The sequence below is a fragment of the Lonchura striata genome, chromosome 3 (assembly GCF_050655825.1).
Source record: "Lonchura striata isolate lonStrDom1 chromosome 3, ASM5065582v1, whole genome shotgun sequence".
Classification (NCBI taxonomy): Eukaryota; Metazoa; Chordata; class Aves; order Passeriformes; family Estrildidae; genus Lonchura; species Lonchura striata.
Window position 1 is genome coordinate 58698307 of NC_140705.1, and position 27361 is coordinate 58725667.

General features: G+C 38.3%; 1 protein-coding gene across 9 annotated transcripts in view; it reads right to left on the reverse strand.

Annotated features, from left to right (window-relative positions):
• Positions 1 to 27361, reverse strand: part of IPCEF1 (interaction protein for cytohesin exchange factors 1) — an 84470-nt gene that overhangs the window by 11700 nt on the left and 45409 nt on the right. For 7 of the 9 annotated variants that reach the window (XM_021540564.4, XM_085576613.1, XM_085576612.1 and 4 more), the window contains 6 exons: positions 26526 to 26695; positions 18888 to 18961; positions 17664 to 17735; positions 14562 to 14623; positions 11273 to 11361; positions 5596 to 5965 (listed from right to left, as the gene is read on the reverse strand). In XM_021540564.4, coding sequence (XP_021396239.1) covers positions 5596 to 5965; positions 11273 to 11361; positions 14562 to 14623; positions 17664 to 17735; positions 18888 to 18961; positions 26526 to 26695 — 837 coding nt within the window. Of the gene's footprint in view, positions 1 to 5595; positions 5966 to 11272; positions 11362 to 14561; positions 14624 to 17663; positions 17736 to 18887; positions 18962 to 26525; positions 26696 to 27168; positions 27356 to 27361 lie in introns of those variants that run through there. The other 2 variants (XM_085576618.1, XM_085576617.1) reach the window with 2 other exon arrangements.

The window sequence follows — 27361 nt, forward strand, 5'->3', positions numbered from 1 at the left end:
GAAAAGGAGAACTGTTGTATATTTAACAAGCTGCAGGAAACAGAAGAAAAAAGTGGAAGTGTAAGGCATAATACACGGCAATAGTATTTCCTGAAAACTGTTGGCACATGCCATGAGGCTTGTAATAACTAGTTTCCTGCCTACTTTCTTGGGATGAAGCAGCTGTTTGTTTCATTAGCCAGCTTCTGCACAGGACTGGCTCCAGTCTGCTGTAGACATCACCCATCAGGACTGTGCACAGTAATACTTTGAGAGATAAATTGATTTTTATCAACTATCCAAAAAGACTGTGTAAGAAGGGGAAAAGTTGCTTCAATAAAGTCAACCCACAGGGCTGACTTTTTTGCAGGCTTGAAGCTTCCAGTGAATGCACTAGATTGATGCTGTAGATCTGAAAGGGGGAGAGGTAATGGAGGAACTGAAAAATTCTGATTTAGGGGAAATAAAACAAACCAAAATTCTGAGGCTTGATGCCATTTATCTGGAATTTCCCTCTAACAGGAGGTATCAGAGACAAGAACAACTTCCCAGAGGTTCAACATGCCTATTCTTCACCTCCTCAATTTTCAGCTTCAGCTTTGACAGCCTCCTGTCAGCAAACTTGCCAGAGGCTGGAGACATTAATATATTGAGACTCCTCATCTTGGAGCATCAGTACAAGAGCCTGTCTTAAATATCAACTTTAATGTTCTTTAGGTCTATGTAAGTGAAATTATCCAGAACTTTCAAAAAGCAGCTGTGAAAAATAAAGTTAATGGTTTCCCAGTAGTAAAGATAAAGAAATTGCAAATGTTTGGGGACAGAACATTTTGCATTGAAAACCACCTCTAACAGAATGTATCTGACTAAATTTATCTGAAATGTAAATATTTATTCTCCCATTCTGCAACTGAGATCTCACAGACCCCCAGTTGTGTATTAATCCCAGGGAAAAAAACACTGCTTCTTCCTCCTGTTCTTGCTACTCTTATGAGCGTCTTGTAGCTTTGCCAGCACCTCTTTTTTTGATACTGTTAAAAATTTTTATGCCATTTGAGAGAACACATATAGGCTAAAAAGAGCAGAGTGGAAAAAAGTCATAGATGATTTTTGCCCCTACCTACCTATCCATTCCCTAGCCCTTCTCTATAGCAGTACTAGACTTTTCAGGGAATATGAAGTCACCTCAGGGAAATCATATTTCCTGCATAATTATGGAACAAAAAATATAGAAAAAAAAATTCAATTAGTTGAGCATAACTCAGGCAAATTTCTCACTGGCAAATGCAGAACTAAAGGAGGAAAATCTGAAGGAAATAACAGGAAAACTACGATACCACAATTAGTCTGACAGTATAGTGGACTCAGCAGTGAGGGGCAGAATTTTAATAAACTGAATTGGAAACAACATAAATAAGTATCTCTTTTTCAGAGGGTTCAGAAAACCATAGCACAATAGCTTTCACAGTGATTTCTAAAGCTTTTTTGATGAGAAACAATATAATTATTGAAGTTGCTTCTCCACACAGTTATTCTCACCATAGGTACATTTTTCAGCTAGTCTCAGCCATGATCTAGCTATTTTCTATAACTTTTGCAGAAGGAACAAAGGGGCCAGAGCACACCAGGGGATCTGTTCTGGCTATTACTGGCACAGGCAGACTCCAGAGAGGAAGAGGATGTCAGTTGTGAGAGCAGAAGGAATCAAATTAATCCAGCTCCTACTTAACCAATTGTTTCCCAAAAAAAACAACCTAGATAAAATCCAAGAGGTACTTGAAAAGTTGTCCGGGTTTGAAAATATCAGCACACAACAGATTTTTCACAGCTACAGTGAGCTAAGGTAAAATAAACCAGAAGTGGTAAAACAGGAATGCCGTGTCAAGATGCATTAACTTCATATGATCATGAAACTCTCAGAAAATGCAGGGAACAAGGATCTTACTGCCATAGTAGTAGACCCCTAAATAAATAGAAACACACATTCCTATTTTCTTGTATAACCTCTCAGTTCCTGTGGCTTCCTTTAGCTGTTGTGGTTTCTGATCATAACAGTGGTGTGTCAGAGTCATATACTTTTTCTTCCAGTGGTTGCCAGAAGAAATACAAAGGATGGGGTTTGGTTGGAGAGCATGTCTAGCCATCCCAGAGAGGGCAAGCCAGATTTTGGATACAGCACACGTAGTCAGACAGCTGTTTGTATTCTCAGCTGTTTCTTGTTTACCTTTCAGTTTCTTTGCATTACAGGCAGCTTAGAATCCTTTGCCCCTGTGCATGTAGCAAGATGCATCACCAAAGTCTTAAATATTCCCAAAATGTAAATGGATGAATAATGTTGGTCTCCTTTCAAAAGAGAAAACTGATTAGCTCCCCTTCTTTGTATCAGTCTCTGGTATGTAACATCTCCCCAGTAACTGGTGCAGAGAATTAATGTTGACAATGTTCGTAACGCCACTAAGAATGGTTGGAAAGTTTGTTAAAAATATCATATGTTATGGCTCCTTGCACCAGACACTCACAGTTGCTTAGCAGAATTCATAAAATAATCTCTGTTGAGAAAATAATCCATCATCATTTGATTGAATCTGTAGCTTTTCTTATGGAGATGCATTAATTTATTTCTGAAAAATGTTTCTTTCATTGTTTAACTCATTACTAAGGTTTCTTCACTGTTTTCATACTTTTTCATGGTAAGCTCTTCCCACAAAACCACAGCTACTCTTTCTTCCTTTTAGGTACCAACTTTTCTCACATTAGTCTCCATACCTAGACTTTGTCTGGCAAAAGTGCTCACTAGTTCTAGAAAATTTTAACCTCAACTCTAGGCTCTTATCAGCTGCAACCAAAAATTCAACTTGTGCATTTACCTTGAAGAATGTGACCAGAAAACAGTGTGGCAGGGGATTTTTTATCCACACCAGGAGAAAGAGAGAGCACAGATACAGCCCATAGGTTCTGTGGGAGATTGAGATCAAAGACTATCAAAGAACATAGCTGTTCTGATGAAAACAGGACCATCTTTAAACACAGGGAACATGTGCTTTCAGGACAAATGTGGACAAAAGACAGACTTGTCTCCTCCTAGATGCAGTCTCATAACTATGAAACATGTCAGAAATGCATTATTCTGAAGCACTGTAAAGCAAATAATACCGACTGCACTGAAGTATGCCTTCTTGTTTTGCGTCAGATAACAAGGGTGTTCTCACCAGTTATTGCAAATCAGGAGAATTTGCAGCTAGATTTTACCCAACAACTTGAATTAATATCATTCATGCATGTATTTATGCACATGCATATCAACTAGCTGGAGAGGGAAATTTTGTGGGGGATAAATCACAGAACCAGAACTGCATCCTTTTTGATAATTTTCATTTGGAACTGAAATATTATTTTACATTAATCCTTCTTTTCCTGCTTCATGCTCAAATTGAAGTAGCTTAATCTCCTTGAAAAATATTTCCGTAAAGTTTTCAGTGACCATTGCAGGGGAGGGCCCCACACAGCAGCACTCTCCATACCCAGCCCATAATATGCAGACTGATAAAGGGAAGAGAGAGCTGTGTACGTTTACTTGGTCAGCAGTGGGTTATGATGCAGAAAAGAACTAGTGAGGTTATACAGTTTCCATAGTGACTGTCTTGGTGAAATGATTTATTTCTGGAATTCTGTCAGCAATCACCAGTGTGGTTAGGATGGAAGTGTTCTGTGTTCTGCCATCAGGGCTGCCCACCAGCTAAGCAGTGAGCAACAGAAGAATTCATTTCCCCAGGAATAATCTAATAAAAATTGAACCATCTTGCACACTGCAGGAGCATACCAAAATATGCCTTGATTTACATTTTATTCCCATTTAATTGGTTAGTATGATTGAGTCTATCAAACTATACTTTAAGTGATTATGAATGTGTCATGCCCATTCTATGACATCCATAAAAGTATTTGTCACCCTTATATTAAAATGGAAAGCAAAAACCTATGCATCATTGCAGGATTTCTGACAATACCAGAGGAATATATTCTGACCAAAAGTTTAGATTTCTGAAGAGCAACCACTGAATCTTTGTCAACAGGATCTATAAGCCACTATGCCATTTATGACCTACATTCCAACAATCCACTTGAATATCCCTAATGATGTTTTCCAAAGACATTACTTTCTCAAATTTAACCTAGAAGGTAAAATTACAGAAAACAATATATTTAATATGTCTTTGTGACTTTTTCATTGGGGACTCCATTTCTGCCAGCTCCAGCCTTTCCACAACTTGCAAAGCCAGAATTAGGGGAATTAGATTCCACAGCAACTCAAAGCACAGCACTCTTTTCCAATACAGAGAAAGAGCACATATGCTCACTCTGGATTTTAATTCTTCCTCATCTTCATCGCTGCAGAATTTTCTGGCAGAGATGCCTACAAAATGGATAAAGTAGGTGAGCATAAAACACTGAGTTAATTTTCACTTTTGATGAAAACCTTACTCAATGTCTTTTTTTTTTCAATGTAAAATCAGAAAATATATGACTACAAAAAGGGGTGCCAGCTTTGTAAGTGTTGATATTTGTAAAAATTTGTAAAACATAGGGGGACAGACCAGGTAACCAATGTGCCTCATAGTATCATCTTTCAGTATCAAGTTCACCTACAGAGAAATACCCTAATTTCCTGACAACTCCAGCATTGTTTCTTTCCACCACTGCATTACTTTCAGCCTAAGCTCTTAGATGCACCTTTCTGTTGCATTGTGCCAAGATATCCCTTCTCTTTCAGCAACAGAATAGTCACTTCAAATCTTTACAAGGATTTGGAATCATGGGAAGAACTGAGGCACAGGAATGTTGTTGTTCCCTTATGTATTACCCATCTACACAGAACTGTATGCCAGGAACAACTCTTAGGCTTCAACTGCTTTTAATTCAGAAAGAAGAAGCTTTGCTCAAAAAGCAGGAGATATTTCGTCTCTACACAGGAGAGTTACGAACAGTAACAATGACCAAATTCTGGAACCATACCATGCTTTTCAATTAACAGTACATTTCAATAGAAAGATACTGTGCAGACACCTACTTTCTTAAACAAAATCCAGTCTTAATAGACTTTATAACTCAGGATTTCAGTTGTTATCTCTTGATGACAATGAAGCTTAATGAAGCAAATAGGGAGTATGTACTTTGAGTAAATGAAACAGCATTTACATCAGCATTTGTAAAATTGGACTGAGTTAACTCCATGTTCACCATTCCCTAAATATTACAGTTTTGTTACAGTGTCCATTCTGTGACACATTTGGTTAATATTTTGATTCAATCCTATCTAATAAAAGATATGTGCATGGAAATTAAGACTGTTAATAAAATTATATACATGCTCAATTTATATACAGAGGTTATGATCTAACCTACAGATACAATTTGAGAAAAGCTGTAAAGGTACCTACCAACCAGGCACCAGGTTATATATTTAATGCACAATAATTTAAATGTTAAAAATTATATGCCACTGGAAAACTCTTCAGCAAAGAATATAGAGGAAGGAAGGGGGAAGGAAGTTGAGGAAACCTGTAACTCTTCTATTGTATGGCTCTGAAGCAAAAGTCTCCTCTCTCATTAGCTCACCTCTGGCTAGTGATCGCTGTCCTGTTCCATCTGGCACAGCCAGACAATGTGTATCTGCACTTAAGTAAGAGGTTTGGGATCCACCATTGGGTTCGGAAAGCTGGACTTCCTGGCTTTCTGCTGCATCTCCACAGACCACTTCTGGCGCTTCGTCAGAATGGATCTGCACGCAGAACGTTAAAGGCTGATCACCCTCTTCCGTGGCAGAGCTGTTCACCAGGTCAAGCCAGGACTGCCTCTCAGAATAAACCACTTTGGATGTCAAGGAAGACGATGATTCTTGGGAATTGAAAGTGCTTTCAGGAGAGGAGAGAGAACAAGATGCTTCACTTGACAGAGTTGAGGTGAATGATGACTTCTGCTGATCCTCCTTTCCAGAAACAAAAGCGGGGGGAGGGGGGGGGAGGTAGAGAAAAGAAAAATTATTTACAAATTACTCCTGTTTCTAGGTTCTACTTGATATATAGATATGCAGCTGAAATGCTGAATGACCAAAAATTGATGTAATCTGGTTATTCATCCAAACAAGCCTGTGGTGTGGCAATCAATTTCCTACAGAGCAGTAACTTCAGAAATCAAGTCACCAGGAAGCCAAAGGCAAAAGAGCTATAAACCTGACAATGCCTAGAAACAAAGACCAAAAAAAAAAATTATGCTGAATGTAGCCTTCTGTGGTAGGTTTCACACTCACCTTCTTTCTTTAATTTGCCTTCAATTTATTGGCCGAATCAAGAGTGAAGAAGAAAAACTCCAAATTAGCCATTGAACATGAAGCACTCAACAGTTCCACCTATGCAATAACCAGATATAGACAAAAGGGGTCCCAAGAGCTGAAGTACTGTATTTTTCCTAGTCCATTGAAGGGATAATCATTCATCAGGGCAAGAAGGCTTAGCAGAAACTACCAGAAAATGTGATGAGATCATCATGATATGAAAGCTAGATTTGCTGTTGCAGAAATTTATTCCTTCTGCATATCATTTCCAGCTGGCCAATGCCAGCATCAAAATGCCAGACTTGATGGACCACAATTCTGGTAAGTTTCTGTCCTCAATATTTATGTAGAATAGATTTGAGTAAGGATTAAAGCAGATGATAACTAGACTGAAAATATTGAAACTTACTGAGAAGGTGTTGCTAGGGAACCCTAGAAAAGCTGAAAACACAGTAAAGGGGCTAGCCTGGAATACCTATTTATAAAGTAAACCAGAAATAAGTTTTATTCAAATAAACCAAACCAAGAGTAACAATTTTTTTTAATAATTTTAAACTCCTCAATTCAGTGTTGTATACTGTAATGTATACTACTTCCTTCTTCTATTAAAAACAGCAAAGCCTTCCTGTGCTTCCAATATAGCTGCATCATGTAACAAGTAGTCAATTCAGAGGGTGAGGAGGACCTATATCAGACTGTGGGAACTATTTGTTTATAGCAGCTTCTTCACTTTTTTTAAATTTTCGAAGCCATTCATAGTATCATAGAATTGTCAAGGTTAGAAGAGACTCTCAAGTTCATCCAGTCCAGCCAAGCACCCAGCACTTCCACTGCAACCCCTAAACCACATAATCCAACACTAGATTCTAATCCCTCTTGAACACTTCCAGGGGTGGTGACTTCACCACCTCCCTGGGCAACCTATTCCAATCCCTGACCACCCTCATGGTGAAAAAAATTTGTCTTATATCTAATCTGAATATGTCCTGTCCCAACTAAAGGCCATTTCCTACAGTCCTGTCACTGTAGACACAGCCCCCACTTGGCTACAACCTCCTTTCAGGGAATGGTAGAGGGCAATGAGGTCTCCCCTGAGCCTCCTCTTCTTGAGACTGAACAAACTCAGCTCTCTCAGCCATTCCTCATAAGGGATGTTTTCTGGTCCTTTCATGATTCTTATAAGACTGTGCCAAACATTGCAGGACCCAGACGTTTATATTCACCTATGAAAAGTACAGCACTGTGTTTCAGGGGTATTTTTGTCTCTAAAACAGAAACCTTCACATATGCAAACTCAAGCAAAGGACAAGGAGATGCTGTAGTAAACTAGAAGTGCTAAAAATGCCCTTGGGAACACAGGTGATATGAAGCATTTCATCTAAGAACTTCCATCACAAATTTTTGAAGCATTTATAGAGTCAAGCAGAACAACAGTAAGAGCTCTTGCCCACATGTTGTAGATGGTCTAATTTCAGTTGTTCAAAGCTGTAAAAGGAAGATATTAGATCTCACCTCTATTTTTCTGGCATTTGTCTATACAAAAAAAAAAAAAAAGTGTTATTGAAATGAAGACTGTGCCTTACTGAGAGGAATATGTTTTTATTTTCATTTTCATTGTGTGTTAATTAAAAAATATGAGTGAGAATAAATATGACTGCCAGAAGGTATTTCTTTTTGTCTACATATGTGTTGTATTTTGTTTTTTCTTTGGCATGACAAATGTTTACCTAACTTATTTGAGTGACTCCTCTGGAAGTTTTGCAATCATCCATATAATAAATTTCCATTTGGGGATGTTTTAAAAAGCAGATCATAAGGATTTAACTGGAGATTAATGAGTCTCTAGGTATTTTTTAGAGAAAAGTTATGAACATGAAACTCTTCAACTGCTTTTTTGGCCACTGCTGCAATCTATTGTCTTAACATATCTGCTGATTTTTTAATTGTGTATGCAGCCACACATGTACAAACTAATGTAGGTGGTCAGTTTAACTTTTGTCCTACAGATGTAATAATTTACTTGTTCCTCACATTTTTCCTCCACAGTACCCAAACTCATGCATACACATGGAACCTCATGATCACTACTTTTTTGTTCTGAAAATTTCAAAATTATTTGAGTCAGCAGAGACTAGAACAGCAAGTTCAAACTTAGTGTTAGAAGCACAGCAAAGTGTTTGCTACTCTAAAATGTAAGAGAGCTTACACCTGGGTTTCTATTAGTTTCTAGAATAATAGTTTTTGGTTTGGAGTTGACATGAAGAAGTTTGGAGGCCTTTCAGCTTAAAATATTAAAAATAAATTAACTCCAGTCAATGCCTGTGGCATTATTGACACTAAGCTGAGTTGACAAGTGTCATTTCCAGTAACACTTTGAGAAAATTGAAGTAGGCCAAGTGCTGCACCCACAGAATATGAACCCAAATCTACCACATTTTTGAGATTTCACAGCTTGGTTCAAGAACTCTGCAACAAAGAAACAGACAGACAAACCAGCCTTCTCGGAGACAACCACAGACTATGAACCTAGAATTGAGATTTTAGCAGATGTACTTTCCCAATCATTCCAGAGATTTTCTTGTTCCAGCCCTTGCCCAGAAGTGAAAGGGGCATTAAATATGGTATTTAAAAGAAGACTCTGACTTGCAGTCAAACAGAGCTGTTCCCACTCACTATGTAAGCAAGCTGAGTATGAGGCAGACCTACAGAAAATGGAGCTTATTCCAGTGGCAGTTCTGGGGTGAAGAGATGGCACCTTTGCTCAGGAGACACTAACCTTAGTCCATAAGGGAAGGGATTTTAAGGGATAGGAAGAATCAGGAAATCAGCTGACAAAGGCAAAGGCTAAAGAGAAGATACCCTTTAAGGGAAAGCCTGAGAAATCAGGATCCCTCAGCATCTGCACCACTGCCTGCATCCCACATGTCCCTGCCTGACAAAATGTGGAGGCCAGCTCTCAAAAGGAGCATATGGGAAGGAGACAACCGGAGATGGCCCCTGCAGCAACAGACCAACAGGCAGCAGGAAACCAGAAAAACAGAAAACTAAAACCAGCACCTGTTTAAAACCCATCATCTGGAAAAACGCAGGCATTGACTCAGAGGCGAGCAGACATAATACACATCTACACCTCCTAAAGGCAGGCCACTGAGGTATAAAATTCAAGACTGATGCACTGCCCTGAATAACTGTGGGAGACATCTTGCCAAAGTTCTCTGCTCTGATATTTATAGCCACTCAGTCACATTTAACTTTCACTTAATACAGGCAACAAGGAATCATATTCTACAGCAGTGAACGCCTCACACCCCTGCGTGCCAGGCAGATTTATTCTAGTGATAAACGTCAAACATTTTGGGAGAGGAAGTGAAGACTGATTTATCTGACTGGAAGTGAGGGGGGTGAGTGGGTGTCCATGTGACATGTGCTCCCAGCTTTATGTGAGCTAATTAGAGATTGCCAGACAGGCAACCCTGTCCACGACATCTCCTTTTATTAATGCCTATGTTTGCACAAGCTTCTTTAGCTCATCTGTATATTTCAGATTTGCTCCTGCTTTGCTGCTCCTGTGCCCACCCCAGCTACTGGGTGTCATTTCAACGTGCCACAAGGAACTTGAACCACAACAGTGAGGCAGCAGACACTTCCCTTCCATGAAACGCCAGGAGAATATTTAGTACTAAGTATATTACTGCACAGCTCTCAGTGTTAACTTTCAGGTAGCTAAGGGAAAGGCTTGAATCATGATTCCTTATTACCAACCCAAACCAGAGCACTCATTTTGAAACACAGAATTAAGTAAATTTGACTTTCCATTTTAATGGGAAAAATTTTTAAAAATTTAAAATGTGGTGACAAAAGATGCTCATAAAGATGCTCTATTGTTTCCAAACCATGATATGAACAATCTTTTTACTTCAAAATTGCAGCCAAATCCCCAATGCCTATTACTAGATCCAGGAAAACTTACTGGTTACAGAGATTAAGGGATTGCCTCTGCTACTTGCAACAGTTCTTCCTGACTTCTTCTACAAATTAAACTTTTCTTTTAAAGGCTGAAAAGAGAGGAAAAAACCCACCCCAAACCTAATAGTGAAACTACCTGTCATATCACATTAACAACTTTTCTCTCTTTATTTTAAAAAAATATAAATGAAATTTTTTTTTCTTAATTAAAAGATTTTTTTTTTTTAATCCATTTAAATCACATGTAAGGGCAATGAAATCACTGGGAAAAACAATGATACAGAAACAAGATTAATAGGGCAAGAAGTAGATAATAATTAGGCAAACCAATTTGATTAGATTCATGAGGGTTCATAGTGCTTATTTTAATTTATGAAATGAAGTGAGACAGGAAGGAATATTCTGGGACAATATGCTACATAGATTTTGGAAGAATGCCTATTATCTTTTTTCATAGTCTATTTTTCAGAGGTAGAAGAAGAAAAACATATTCTTATCTCTGTGTGAAAAGCCCTTTCCCCTCACTTCACTGCTGCAGAAGCAGCTTTAAATTCAGCAATTGTAAAAACAGCTCACTCAAATAAATAAATATTAAGCTGTTTGATATGCTACCAAGGTCAAAAAAAGAAAGAGGTTTCAGGATGGACTTTTTTTAAAAAGAGAGAACAGTATGAAAAAAACAGCTTATAGCAGTGTGTTAAAAATCTTGTAATGAAAAGACACAGTTTGTGTATGAGATAGAAAGACAGCTTCCTTTCTCCAGCAAGATAAATAGGAAGGAGCTGATCTTTTACAGTGCAAAGCTCCCTGTGGTGCAGGATGTGCCAGCTGTGTGCTCTGCCGTGGGGCAGGCAGTCTGTGCATGAACGTTTCACAGGAACGCAGCCTGGACATTTCCAGAGGATGTTTTAGGTTATTCCTAGAGGTCCACCACCTCGGGAGGGTTTTGTTTCAACCTGCCTGCAACAAGAAACAAGGAATAACTGGAACACTTACCGAAGGAGGAGGTGGGGTCTGGACTGCGTAGGGTGGAGGTGGCGTGTCTGTTATTTCTGGATCATCATGCTCACTTTCACTGTAGCACTCTGAGGTAGACATGGAAAATGAGCAAAAATAGAGTTAGACCAAAGTATTATTCTTTGCAGCACTGTGGCAATCAAAGATCACCAAATAGGATGTTCTGGATTTAAGACTACACTTTACCAAGTCAGTGTCTCCTAATCTGCTTGTGGTAATGCAGGAGAGCTGTTGCAAGTAGCAGAGGCAATCCCTTAATCCCTGTAACCACTAAATTTTCCTGGAGTTAGCAACAGGCACTGGGGCCTTAGCTGCAATTTTGGAATAAACTGATTGTTCATATCATAGTTTGGAAACTATAGAGCAGCCTTGTGAAAATCTTTTGTCACACATGGTATCTCATATAGACACACCATACAGCATGGCAGTACATACAAAGAGATAACACCAAAAGTAAGCACAGTACTCTAGGACTACCCTACTTATGTCTCTTTTGTTGGGTTGTTTTTGTTTGGTTTCATTTGGGTTTTTTTGTAACAAAATCAAACTTGCAGGAGTTTTAACTCATTGATGCGTGGCAGAGGCAGTTACACAGTTATTTCTTTCAACTCTCTGTGCAGCAGGTGAAAACATTTTCTACAAATTTCTTTAAAGGTGGATTAAATGAAGTGATAATCATTGATAAAATTATACACAGAAAAAGGGAGGCAGAATGTTGCTGGTTCTTATGCCCAGGACCTGGCAACAGTAAACATTGGACAAGATATGGAATAGTTTGGTTTGGGAGGACCCTTTAAAGGTCATATAGTCCAACTTTTCTGCAATGAGCAGGGACACCTTCAACAAGACCAAGCTGCTTGCAGCCTTGTCCAGCCTGATCTTGAATGTTTCCAGGGATGGAACTTCTGCCACATCTCTGGGTCACCTGTTTCAGTGTTCCACTAACCTTTATATCTGGTCTAAACCGGCCCTTTCTTTGTGTAAAGCCACTACCCCTTGTTCAGTATACCCTTCCAAAATGTTTGCCCCCATCTTTCCTATGGGTCCTCTTTGTGCACTGAAATGCCACAAAGATCACTTTTGTTTAAATCTCCCAACATAAATTAACCTTTATAGGAGCAAGTGCTTGCATCCTGCCCTGTGTTAATAAGCACAGAGTGAGGGGAATAAAGTGATAAGAGAGAAGAATTTTGTGCATGAGAGAGAATTTTCCAACATGTTAACAAGGAGAAACTTAAAGACATTCATTTTTTTTTTTTTCTCCCTGTACTCTTTGCAGAACCGTGGGGTTTTGAGCAGCATAGATGCTCTTCTATTTCCTGGAAATATATGCACATCTAAGCATAAAGAACTGAAACCAGCTAGAATAAGGCCTATATCAAATTCTAAGACTCTGTAAATGCCTTTTTGAGTAACTCACTAAAAAGCTTATGCTTTCTACAGCTCCCCTTTTAGACACACAGAAGAACTGAGAAAGATTCAACAGCTGTTTCTGATACACTAAACAGGCAAATGGCGAGGGGGGTGTGTTAAAATGCACAGAAAGTATCTGAATACACAACAAATGCCATAAAAAGAGTCAATACTTCTGAAGAATTATGGTGTGTGATACAGAGAGGAGAAACTGGTCAGCAGGAACAGAAGTGACTGTGGGTAGTGACAGTGTTTTTATGAAACATAGCAATGTTTCTGTAAGGATGTGTCCACCCAGGCACCAGTGGGTGCTGCACCCACAGTGAAGGCAGCTGCTGGATCACCTGTGACAAAACATGCATGAAACGACAAGGAGGTGTTGACACCAGAATCAGAAGGCCTTTTCCTGAGGGGGAAATGGGTGACTATCCTTAAAAGCTGAAGAAATATTTGCTATATTATGCTATTGCAAAGTTATTAGATAACCTCTTGCAGAGGTTATTGAGTGGAATATTTTATATCTTTTGGACATTTTTTAATATTAAAATTGGTGGAATAACTCAATTTTGTTGCTTCATAATTCTTGATTAAACCAATACAACCAGTATCACATATTTTTAGTTTAAAAAAATGGGTTTAATGTAAAAATTTTGGTCATTCCCATTTTCCATTGAACCCTTTCCTTCATGAAAATATGGACAATATATTTGCACACTTCCTCCCTGAGTACAAGTATCTTGAAGTTCTTGCTACACAACCTAATAGTCAATATAGCCTTTTATTCTAACATGTTCTGATAAAGTTGGCTTCAAACAGGATATAGGCAGGAAGAATTAGATGGTGTGGAAGTTAACAAGTTTCCTGACAAGAAACAAATGTGAACTGAAAATGAAGAAACTGATGAGACTTGCTGAATTCTCCAGGAATCAGTAGCATCAGTGTTTACCAGCCCCAAAGCTGCTTTTAATGGTAGAGCATAAATGGAGCCAGATTAAATTAATCAATAATGTAATCTTGAATTTTGTGATAAAGCAGAAGGGATGCAGAGAGGAACACTTCATTGCTTAGGCAAAACTGGCTCATACTACTGCAAATACCAGTTTCTTCTTCGTAATGACAGCTCCTTCACAAGCTCAGCAACTCCAAAAAGGGCACTGGGTACCAATACTCTAAAAATGGAGACTTAAAAGCCCAGATGATGACACATATTCCTCAGACTCCATTCCTGGTTTGGTAACATAATATTACTCAGAGCACTTCTCATTCTGAACCAGTCCCTCTGCCCAGATTTGTGATTTGAGTGCTGCTACCCTCCCACTAAGGAGTTATATTAGGCCAGTGTGCAAATTAAGACAATAAATTAATTGTTTAGGACTTTTAAAGTTTTTCATTCCATAATGAACTCGAGTTTGGCTCTGAAACAAATTGTAGGCTGCAGAATAGCAGTACCACCCCCTCATCCCCCAGCATTGCATTGTTGAAACCCCAGGACTGGAGGACACAGTAGGGATGGGTCTGCAGAGCACAAGGTATTTCTGAGCCTGCAAGCTGCCATGCTGCAGCACTCCTGTAAAATAACTCACCAGCTCAAAACCCAGAGCAGCACAGCTGTTCCTCTTCACACTTGGTAGGCTTAGCAAGCCAGCAAACTGCCAGAAAGTGGTTACACACCTCTCAAAAGGTCACCTAGTGTCTCTCACAATGTTTCTCATAATTTTTTCTTTTTCTGTGGTTTCTCTGAGCTCAGGCAGTAGGCAAGACCCAAGATGACGGTTTGAAAGAAAGAAAATAGTTGACAAAAATTTGGCCAAGCAAAAAGTATGAAGAACCATAATGAAGCCAGTTAGGAGCATACCTTCCTCATTTTTCCTGTGTGGTGCCTGAGGGTCTACAGCCATTCCCAGCTTACTTAGCCACCTGTGTTTGAAACAGAGGGAACACAGAGTCAGGGACACTCACATGCTTTTCAGACTGAGTTTTCCTCCTTTTCAGTTGTGTTCTACATCTACATCACATCTGTTTTCATTAGCCTAAAGACCAAAAGTCAAAGTTTCTATTTCTTAGATCATCTTCTAGATGATCTAATATAAAATGTAGTTACCTCTCTCTATATAATATAATATAATATAATATAATATAATATAATATAATATAATATAATATAATATAATATAATATAATATAATATTTATATATAATATATTTACCTCTATATTAATATTCCCTGTAGTGAATAGAATTAGTTGCCTGGGACATCTTTCCTTGATACTGAAAAAAGGTACTACTGATGACCCAGGAGATGAGTTTGTGTAACCTAAAGAAAGTCTTCATGCTGTAGCACCATGTCAGTGAATTAGTCCAGCTGTTGAGGTGTCATTTTTCACCTGAGATGAAGACAAAGGCATGGGAGCCTCTGAAGATGATGTCAGCTGGCCCTGGCCAAAACTATTGCAGCACAGTCTGCACCACTTGAAACCAAACTTTTTGATCAGAACATATCACGTTTTTCAACTTGCTATGTACTTTTGGTTTTAGTTGGTTTTAGTAAGTCTCACTTCCTGTATTGGTTTATGCTGTAACCGGGGCATTTTTCACTTATCTTCCTGGGTGGCTGCATTTTTCTGGGGTTAGAAACATTCCCTAGTTATACATTTTGTATATTATGTTTGCCTGTAAGTCATTCAGATCTATCCACATTTTAAGTAACTAACAACTGAAAAGGCTCAAGTTTTAAGATTAATATATATATAAAGAAAGTATGAAGGGCAGGAATTCATTACTGGAAAAAAAATATTTTGTTTGAATTTGGTTCTACTAAAGCAACAGGGAATTTGCTAATAAGATCAGCATCAAACTAACTGCACTTTCAGACTGTAGTATAAGAAGCAGAGACACAAACAAACCAGAAAAACAAAGTTTGATTTCTATAAGAGTGGTCCATTGACTCTTCTGACAGCTAATCCTAATATAATGATTTTTTAAATGAAAATCCACCTTAATGAGGAAAATATTTACTAAAAGTTTCTAGGACTTCATTAATGACATGGGCAGACAGGTCACTAATAACTATAAACAACTGGCCAGATAAATGCATGCAGCTAGTCAGCATGGTTTTACTTTTCATGTGTGCATGACAATAGCAAATACATGATAAATTAGTGAAACAAATGACTGTGTTAATAAATCCACTGTTGATTTAATAGAGATATATGTAGAGGTATATGCATATATTGATATCTGCGTGAAGAGTTACAAAAAGGTCAGGATTCATCAAGCATTTATGCACACCAGGAACTCAACACACACAAATGCTCCAGTGAGTTCCGTGGAACCATTCACATGTGTATTTGCAGGACTGGAGCCAAGAGAACAGATGCCTTTTAGTCTGTTTCAACATATGCGTGAGTGTGCGTGTACTTTATGTATTAAATGCATTATTTTGTACTTTGCCAAGGAAAACATCATCAGTTGCAACAGTGAGAGGTTAGTACATAGTGCAGGCTGTTCTAACACCAGGCTACCTAGCTTTAAGCCAAAATGAAATTTTATCAACAAGTGGAGTTTGAACAAAATCACTCCAGGGGCATAAGAGCTGAGACACCTGCATAGATTTAAATCACTGACTCACAGGGGATTAAACATTTTTCACATGAAAATTTCCAGCTGGGCTCCAAACTGGCTGTTAACATTTACTAATATCCTCCATTAGCTCTAATTTTCCTTCACCATATGTCCTTCCATCTCTTCTCTCTTAACTAGGGTTACCCTCTCTACTGAAATACTCCTATCCAGCTGTCCCTCATTCTCAGTCATCCTCATCCTATCTGCCTCAGGATCTTGTAACTCCATTCAAGAGCTCTGGTGGGAAATACAGGAACACCGAAATGGATGATTACCAGAATGCTCCATAATGCTCCAACTTGCAAAGGGCAACAGATTCTTTTCATCTCTATTTACTTGTAAGCATCTGTAGAGTCCAGATTTATTAATACATATATATGTACATACACTACTGTAATATTGTACATTTCTATATCTATAGATCTTTCAGAAGATCACACACATTCTCTCAACCTCTCTCTTTTTCTGTTGTGGTAAATATGAATGAGGTCTCCTGTTTATAGAAGGAATGAGTAGCCTTTGCCCTGTGAAAAATCGTATAAAGATCACCAGCAGAGACATGCTTAAAATCCTGACCTGACTATTGTAGGAGCTCTCTTCCCATTTAAATTGTACTGGTTTTTATCCAGTATTTGGCCATTTAATGTCATAGCATACGGAACAGACTGCAATCTGAAGTAAAAAGGGCAAAGGTATGAGAAATATCTAAATCAGCCAAATTTGGGACAGTAGAAAATAGTATCTTTCTGATAGCTCAGTGGTTTCTAAAATGGCAGCATTCATATCCATTTTTACTTCTTTCATTGAGAACTATTTTGTTGTTAATCATCTGGACATTTGCGGAAAGAAAATTTGGACCTGCCATGATGATAATTCAATGACAGCATAGTTTGATGCTGAAGTTAACCCTAATTTACATAAATGAAACATACCTTTCTATCCCTCTAACCCTCCTTGTTAGCTGATATGATACTCCAAAACTGTTGTATTCTAGTCCTAGATCACTTCTGGGACTTTTCCCTCTCTTTCCTTTCTCCCCTCACTTCTTCCCAAGTGCTGTACTTCTATTGAATCCAAGCACTGCTCTAACAGAAAGAGATTTATACCAGCAAATATTGGGAAGAATAGTAGAAAAATTGGGCTAATTATGCAATTTTGATTTCAATCAGAATGAACAAAGAGCAATAGTTTTCTTCCATTTAGTGACCAGAAAAATTAGACTCAGTAATTCCCCAAATAACTTTGTCAACGACTGCTTGACAGTGAAAGAATGAACTTTCAAAGGGTGTTCTCAGGCATGAGACAGGATGAAACATGACCAGTCACTCCTACTTACGTGTTCATTTCCAGAACATTTTCTGCCGCAAAATAAAATGTCTTGATCTGTGGGTGGCTGATCTTAATAGCACTTTGAGAAAGAAAAAGATAAGAGATATGAAGAAAAATAGTTTTCATAAAAATGAAAAAATAATACCTGAATGAATTATTTAAAATATTTATTCACTCTATTGTATTAATCCCGATTAGCTTCTCCATCAATACAGCTCTTTCTTTAAAACAGTAGTCTATTTTTAGCTCATTTCCTAGGCCACACACTATTCAGAGAGTATAAACTACAGGAACTAAAAAGGAAGGAATAAAGAATAAAACAAAGTCTTTCATTATTTCATTACATAATTCTGTTGCCTTCTCATACCTCAAATACTATGTGCAGTTTTGCTTCCTCCAGCTCTGAGATGTAAAGCAAACTTGGAAAGTGTTGGAAGAAAGCACCAGTAGTGACCTAAGACATAGAACAGCCTCTGTGTGCTGTGGTCAATCAGGCTAAGACCCTAAAGCATGGAAAACTGATGGCTGAGGGAAGGGATATGTGACACAATAAAATCACAAGCAGCACACAGCGGGTGAACAGTGGGCAAACAGTGACTGACTCTTCTGACTTCTCCATCAGAAGAATGAAGGTTTTGTCTTGTGGGACACAATTAAAACCATGCTACACTTTATAACTTTGAACAGCAACACCTCTCCAAACCTTTAAAGTGTACTCAGAAGCATCTGGAAGTCAGTTCTGCATATGGTGTTTGGAGAGAATATTTTTAAATGCCCACTCTGCTAAAGAAAGTGTATATCCCCTGCACAACCAAAGGCTTCAAGCACAGCCCAAGCTCAGTTGCACCACAGCAGCCTAAAGAATAGTCCAGGCTTGGAGGGATGCAGCATTACTTGCTGACCTCCTCAAATATGAGGGGGCATCTGAGACCTACAGTCTACTCATAACCAGCAAATGAAGGAAAAAAAAAAAAAAAAAAAAAAAAAAGGAGAAGAAAAAGAAAGCATTTGGCACACTCATCTGGTTTTGGGGTTTTTTTTTTTTGTTTGTGGTTTTAGCAAAGCACATCTGGCAGAGATTTTTAAAAAATATTTTTGCAATATGGTTTTCTTTCAGTATCTCAATTAATATCCCAAAAGAACTCCCCACAGCTTCACTGTCAAAGACTACTCAGATTCATTCCTTGCAATGTAAAAATCATGCAAAACTGGGAACAAGAGATAAACTTACTGCTTTTTTTTGCATTCAATTGCTCGATCCACACTGAAGTCTGGAAGTCTTATAAATCCTTCTGCTTTTTCAGCCTTCCATAAAAGAAAAACAAAAATATCACCACATCAACCAACTGGTAAACTAGTATACTCCAATGGTGAATAACATTTAACATGCAAGTGCTTGTTTTTGACAGCTTTTTATACTGTGAAAATATATGCTCATCACCATGGGGACAGATTAACGCCTGATGAAATATTTCTATACCAGCTATATTTGTGCAAATCCAGGGTGCTGGAAAGCCACCACTCCTCTTGGTACAAGTGGCAGAGCATAAGCATAGATTATGTTGACTACTAAGGATGAACAAAGGTTATATCATCTGTTCAGGTCTGGATGGCACCTACAATCTCAAAAGTGGGTATGTGCCATGATAAAACACGTGTATCTTACAGAGACATGTAACAGCAGCACATAAAATGACCTATGTATAGCTGAAAAATACAATTCAGAAGTGCCTCAAGATGATTCTAAGTAGAAATAGAGTAGGGTGTCCCCTGTGTAATTGTAGCATGGACCATTTTGCAGGGTCACCTGTACACAAGCAAGGCAGAGGCAATGCAGGCTGCTCTCATCCCACAAGGTGCAAGAGTATCATCCCACGCAGCTGAGTTCTGTGATTAAACACTGCAGACCTGCCTCAGAGGGTTTTGGTCACCCAGCTATCACTACCCCCAAGAATTTGCAGGCATGGTACAAGAGGTAGCAATATCCAGGCACACATTCAGATTTGCATTTACAGTACCCTGTTTATATCCAGTCAGCCCTTTCTGCATGCAAGGAGTTTACTGAGCATTTAAGTCTCTGCTCTCAGTCAGCAGGACTCTGAGTCAGAGCTGAAAAACTGAAGTGACAAGCCTCAAATCCCTGTTTGTGCTGCCTGAAACTGAAACATCTGAAAAAAACATCTTCCTTACTATATCTATCTACATACACCTGGCCATCTGAAATAAGATTAGGAGTCCTCCTAAGATGAATATATAATGTAGACAAATGTCTGTAGGACATAATGTCATGAAAAAACAGTTTCCAAAACAAGGAGTGTTTATTCCTGAATTACATTTTTGCTGCTCCCATCCATTGCTAGTAGACACATTAAAATCCTGAAAACGTACACTGAGTTAAAGCAGGTAAAATACACACAACAAAGGCAGAGGATAAATGAAGATGACTGACATTATCTCAAGTCTCATTATGCATTAATATGATCAGACAAAAAGATGTTCAAGACAAGCCTTTGAGCTTTAATGCTTAGAAGTATGAATCTCCAAGAACTGAAATATTAATACAGGATGGTTACTTCAGTGGCTGGCTTCCCTTCACATCTGCATATATGTTCTTTGGTATACAATAACTCATGGCCTAACCATTCATTCCTGTCATTTACATGCATTAAACATGTGAGAAGTTTATATTTCACATCATCACCAATAAATAGTTTTGTTGCTCCAAAACACGGACACGCAGCATCAGTGGCAGGGGTTTTTCTTATTTTCTTTCAGTACAGGAGAAAAAATTATTTTTTACATCTGGGTGAAAATGTTTCAGTTTGTAATATTTGTATGAAAAAGTGTTTATTTGCTATTGTGGGCTTTTAACACTCTCTGACTGTATTTGTATCTGTAAAACTTGTTAAGTGACTAGCTTAAGGAGCTTTTGTTTCCATTCCACAGGTTGGAATTTCATGAGTTTAAAATCATTGAGATAAAATGAAAACTAAACCTAGTATTACCATCACAGGATAGGGAAGAGCAAATAAATACTGATGAGTAATGAAGGAACACTATTCTTGGGCTGCACTGTCCTAATGCTAGAGATTGTATTATCCAGCATTTCAGTTCCAAAAAGATAATCACTTACTAGATCTGGAACACCAGGATTCCCATTTAGTTCCCAAGACCAATCTGAGAATACCATGAACCAAACTCAAAAAAGCTGTCCATGAGGAACAACAATCACTATTGCACACACTGCTGGATGAGAAATGCATGCAATGCCAGTTGCTTCTCTGTAGTAGGAATCCATACTCCCAGTTTAAGAAAAAGTTATCCATGAGACCCTGGGTGAAGAAATATACCCAGGTACCCATGCAGCAATAAATCCGTGTCCTGAACTGGGTAAGCCATCAGGTGGGTGAGTGGGTGACTCGGGTCTGGGACAGGTTTGGCCTTTCTTCCATGTTTTGAATGCAGTTACATCTCAGCCAATTCTATCAGTGTAGTGACCATTGGTCTAGACTGCACCCTATAAACAGTTTAGAGTCCTGCAAAAGCACTCTTGAAGGGATTAAGTCCATGAAATGCCATTAGATAAATCACTGTTTCTACTATCAATGTATAAAATAATCTGAGAGTTTAGATTTTGTATTGGATTAGTGAATTACCTGTGCCCTGTAAACCAGTGTGGAGACACTCACCTGGAACACTCCCACCCATGTAGAAATGGAACTCAGACTTGCATCACTGACTTAATCCATCAGTAATTTAGATAGATTCCTCTACCTAAATTAGGGAAGTGCCCTCTAAATTACTAATGACTGTAGGTCTGTAGGCCTTGATTTCAGTACTTTAATAAATGTACAACAGAGAAACCCTCGATTTCTTATGCAGTACTTGGCCTTTTCCAGTTGGTAAAGGATTATGTTCTCACATACACATTCTCTCTCAATGCATTCAAATTTTATACTAATTCTGTGATTTCATATTTGCTCATTTAAAGAAAAATTCATGTTTCATTTTACATATGAGTGAAGTACACTATTTGTACACATCTAAAACATGCCACCTATGTAACAGAAAAGAGGAGTTTGATGGGTATGTAGCTTCATAATTATAAGGAAAAAAAGAAAGGAAAAAAGAAAAAATCACTAGAATCTTAAGGGTGTTATTTCAGTCAGCAAATAGAATTCCAAATAAATCCTAGGAACAGAACATGTGGAAGTCATCTTTTCAGTCATTCTTGGGATAAAAAGGACATTTTAAAACATTTATAGTATATAGAAATCCTAAGTGCTTTCTTTCTTCCAAAATGTTATCTCTAACAGGACTTTAGCATGCTATTATTTAACTCACAAGTTTAATTCAAGATTCCTTCAGATTTTGATGTGAAGCTGTAAAATAGCCCTAAAAAACTCAGATACAAAGAACCTTGACCTATTTTCTACTTAATCAGGATGTTTAAAAAAATAAGCTGTCATAAATCTGTGCTTTTGCTATTCCAAGTTGTACAAAAATAATTTCATTAATAACAACAGTCTCTGCAAAGTCTTGTGGCAAAAAACAAAATAGCTATTTTTTCCACAGGAAAAGCTTTGCACTCAAAAAAAAAGAAATTATTTATGAAACACAATGCATGAATCCAATGAAAGAGGCTAATGTCCTTTTGAGCTTGCCTCAGTATGTTATCTAAATGTTATGGCTTTAGGAGATTTAGTAAGTCATTTAAAGTGAGTGTAATGTTGCAGCAAGATTTTAAGGGATAGTGCTAGAAAATGAAATATCTTGTTATTGTGGTAGAGCTCCAATCTGCAAATCAGGGTAGTCCTCATGGCTTCATCAGAAGATCCTATGGATGTTGGAGGAGCAGTTCAGCATTTCAGTCTTTTTTTCTCTCTGCCAAGTACACCAATGAGGCATCCTATAGAACTGTGAATAATTTGTATAAGATACTGGGCTGTAGGTCCCCAAACCTCTCAGCTCAATCAGATGACATCAATGACTTTTTCTCATCCACATAAGCAGCTATTACAACTCAAAGGTAAAACATTTATCTTTTAAAAGACCATAATTATACAGCTTCCAGCAAAGCTGTTGGAGTAAGGACCAATTCAAATGCAGTGAATGAGGAAAAAAAATGTACAAAGATAAATGGTGACAGTAGATCACAGCCTGCATCTCTTTAATTTTATATTTATATTTCTTTTCAGCTGAATCCCCATGACAACCACTGTTAAGACACTCTACAAAAATCTATTTCAACTCTATTTGGAAAACCAGTCAAGCTACCCTAAAGACCACCAGACAGAGGCATTTAGTCCTTTGTCCCATTCCAGTCAACATTATCCAACACAGTCGAAACAAGAACAAAGAGCCAGGAGCCTGGGATTACATGTGACAATCCTCTCCCACCAACCCTCTTCCTATGTAGGAGCATTAATTCCCTCTGGGGTTTCAGTATGAGAATTGAAACAGCTAAAGGGTCAGGCAGGACCACAAACTGTACTATTTAAACACTTGTCTTCAAGGCAGCTGCCTACAGAAAGCAGTAATATAAAAAAAAAAGGCAAAAAAAAAAAAAACCACAACAAAACAAAACAAAACAAAAAAACAACACCCCAAAAATGAACACTAATGAAAAGCAGTTTTCCAAGGAGTTCTTCAATGCACCCAGAAAGTCTGACTGCCCAGATATATTTTCAGACATGTTCAGTATTTTCATTGCAAAACCAACCCTTCCGTGCTTCCTCCTAATCCAAACAGCTTCCCCTCTCCAGACTGGGAGTGCTTCCATGCTGCAAGGAGAAGTTTACTTGTCTCACATTTTATAGAAAGAAGAAGATTGTGTGCGAAGAGGTTCCAGGGCAGCCTACCCAAGCCTACTGAGACCACTGGGCCCTGACCTCAGCTAGCTCATCGAAAATTTATTCAGGTTTTCTTGTGTTCTCTGGCTTTCTTTCAGTGAAGAAGAAGCTTGACTCTTAGACTATCTGATCTGCTATTGCCATATATTATTTTTACTCTTTTGAACTGTGGCATTCAAAAAACATTTTATGTTAAATTGACAATTTATGTTAATTTGGAGGAAATATCAGCTGCAAATGTCACAACAAGCATCCTATATCATGTATCCAAATCTGCCTTTCATGAGACCCAGAACCAGAGTGGCTTGAAGAAAAATTAAACCAGAATGACAGAAACATCCAGAGCTTCAGAGGCACATGAAGACAAACATGACCAAGAAGATGATATTCAGATGAGGTTATCTACCCAAATCCAGGATAATGCATGTTCCCATACAAATTCCACCCACTCTTTATTTTCTCCATCTCCATTAGAAAAAAGGTCCAGCACCCTGTTGCTATGCTACAGTTGCCAGTGTCTGGTTTTCTCACAGCCACAAACAAACCAAGCTCATTTCTCACCAGAACCAAACTGGTCAAGCAGAGCTACAGACAACCAGTGTGCCCCAGTCCCTTTGATGTCAGCCCCACTCTTTCATCACCACCTTTGGCATCAGCCCCTGTAAAAGGGCTGGTCACAGGAAGCCTCGGGCACGTGAGAAGCACGACTCCTGTTTCAACAGAACTTTAGACTGTCATCTTGTGCAGCCCCTTGGGACCAAGGGTTAACTTTACTGAACACAGTGGAAGTGCACGCAGTCCTAATGCCAGGCCAGAGACTTGTCAAGCAAGCAAGTGAACTGTATCCCTGCTATTTCTCCTTCCTCAGTATTGAAGTGAGAATATCTGGGTCTAATTAATCTCACATACAACTTCTGAGCATGCCTCTGGTCTCAAGAATTTCAGAGAGCAGGCCTTAGCAAAGAGCACCTCTCCTGCTTTCCAAACCCCACAGTTACTGACATTCTGCAAACACGGCTTGAATCTATAGTTACACAGAGACTGCACTTTAAGCTGCCCAAAGAAACCTTGAGTTTTAACATAAAATAGTGTGTGAGAGTTCGCAGAAGTTGAAAGCAAAGAGGTGCTACCAGCTAGCATGCTTAAAGCACGACTGTGATTGGTGAGAACTCAGGGTTGACACAAGACAACAATATTTTAAAGCCACATTAGCTCTTCAGAGGAAATTAAATAAATTGGAATGAGACTGACACTTATTTTTCAACCTTGTTCTTTTGGAGGCAATCACTAATAGTCAGGAAGTAGGCATGGGCTAAAAGGGTGAGTGCTGTCTAGGAGCACTGGAACCAGGATGATCATGGTTCCTCTGGATCTCAGGAGTGGAATTTAACAAGGCCAGAACAACTGAAGGAAGTGGAGGAATTTGCACCTCTCCCCCATCACTCTTCTCTTCCCAGAGGCAAACTTTTCCTGGTCTTGCCTTATTTATTTCCTCTCATCTTGATTACTCCTTAGGATTATTCCTTTCTGATATTTTCTGTGTCTAAAAAGTCATGTCAGCCAGCCAGCTCACCTTTCTTAAATCTGCTTGGCCAGAAGTACAACTGCAAACACAGATTTATAAATGCCACTAAGGTTTTGCGAGGTATTAATGCTGCTTATTGGTATTACTGCCTTGCCATGTCTTTCAAGCAGATATATTGCAATCCTAAGGAAAAAAGTGCAATTTCAAAACTTTTTTTTTCCAATATTTCTATTTATTTTCTTTCTATTATGCATGTATATGACATAGTCTTGAAAGGAATCTATATCAGACTGAGACATCATAAAAAACAACAGCCCAAAACTATAAGAGTTGCTTTCCTTTACCCCAAAAAGAAATAGTTAATATCATCTTGAAGTATCATATAAAGTTTTTATTTGGATTTAAAAAAAGCAAACCAAAAAAGTCTCTCTCACACACACAAACAAAAAAACACCCCACAAAAAACCACTAACACTATACTCATAACTGAAGGGAGAATGTGAAATAGTCTACATGAGTAAAGCTTTGTTTAGGGTATGAGGATTTTTTTAATGGCTCAAATTATTGTATTTTTTTCCCTGAAAAGCTAGCCAAAATTTTGATGGGGATTACTGCAGTGAAATAAACAAGTGGAAATCATCCAGATTGCCTTTGATATTTATTTAAATGCTCTAAGAATTAATAAGGGTTCCTTTAATCTTTCATCCTTTGCTGTGCCTGTGACATGTTGATTTCCAGAGCAGCTGCTTTACATTTAAGTAACCTCATGCCCATCCACAATTCAACACTGAAGCTGTTGGGTTTCACTATGTTTTTGCTGTCATACCCTAATTCTCTTCACACCCTAATTCTTAGATCTCTCACTCCATCATTTGAATGTGATAAGAGCTTTTTAGGGGTAGCAGTGCCAGACAGCAAAGTGAAGGGAATAACTGTATCTGAATCTTCCTAGGATGGGCAACATACCCTCTCTGCCCATTTAAACAAGCACAAAGTAAAGCAGCTGCCCTCTACTATTTGGGAAAAAAAAAAAAAAATTTAAATAGGAAAAAAATATAAGAAAACCGAAAAAAAAACCAAGCAGACAAATAGAATAATCTCAGTGGGGAAGGGGATGAAAAGAGAAATAGGAGAGACATGTCTGAAAATTAAATAATAAGTGAAAAACATTCCTGTTTTGAGTTTTGACAAGAAGTGTTTGCAAAACATTTCTCAAATTCAAATGCCACCTTTAAAGAACAGCTCTTTACAGGGCAAAACAGACAGCAAGTTAACATTTCTCAAGTACCTGCTGAACTAGAAAACACATCGTTTTCTGCATATTTCAAATTCATATAGACACTTCCAAGATCACGTATGTGTCAGGACTGAGAAATAAACCCAGTTACTTGTACTCCTCCAGGGTGCACCTAAATTGTGACCCCAGGTTCCCCTCTCAGCCCCAGCAGATGTTGTTTGTCTGCACCCGGAGCTGGCTGTACACTGTACTCACCAGCTGACTGCTGTACCAATACAGCGATGACTCCTTTAGCACACACCAGAACTTTTTCCATTTGTTGCCAATGAAAGCTCCTTTTTCCTTCTTTTTGTAGAGCCATCCTTGGCAATCGGCTTGCCCCAGCTCTTTGCATGATATCCTCCGTCGGCTCATTATAAAGAACCCTGTGCCATTAAAAATACAGTGTTGTTCTTGCTTAAAACTGCATTACCAGGAAAGATGTTGCTGCCAATTAAGGCTATCATCCTTACTTCAGAATCTCAGCAAGTCATCCAAGCATACCTTAAAATATACTTAGAAGCCATTCAGTTTTATAATGGCTGTGACAGTAACACACAATCATTTGAAAGGCTTGCTGATGTTCAGAAAATAAACAGTAAGCTATAGATAATGCAGATACTAATTAATGCTAAGATAACCATACATGAGTTTCTGTAAATTAAAAATACAGCCTTTGATCCTTTTAAGAGAAGCATGCATGTAGTTTCCCTCACACAGCTGCACTGAAAAGGATACATCTCTTTAAGTCAGCTAGAGAAAACTATTATGCCAAGTACATGAAAACCACCAGCATATATGTCTGTGCAGGCAGCTGATTCTACCTCACTGATTTCCAGCTTTGATTCAATTAACATACCACAAGGATTTAGTCCAAAGGAACAGCCTGTTGTCATTTTTCTCAGAATCGGTGTAAGAATCAGTGGAGTTAAAAAGCAGCGTTTTACCAGATGAGTAACAGTACAAAATCCTCACCCTCCCAAGAATAAGACATGCTAAGAAAATAACAAAAGAGGAATCCAGGAGGGAAAAGAAAAACAATCTCTCATTAC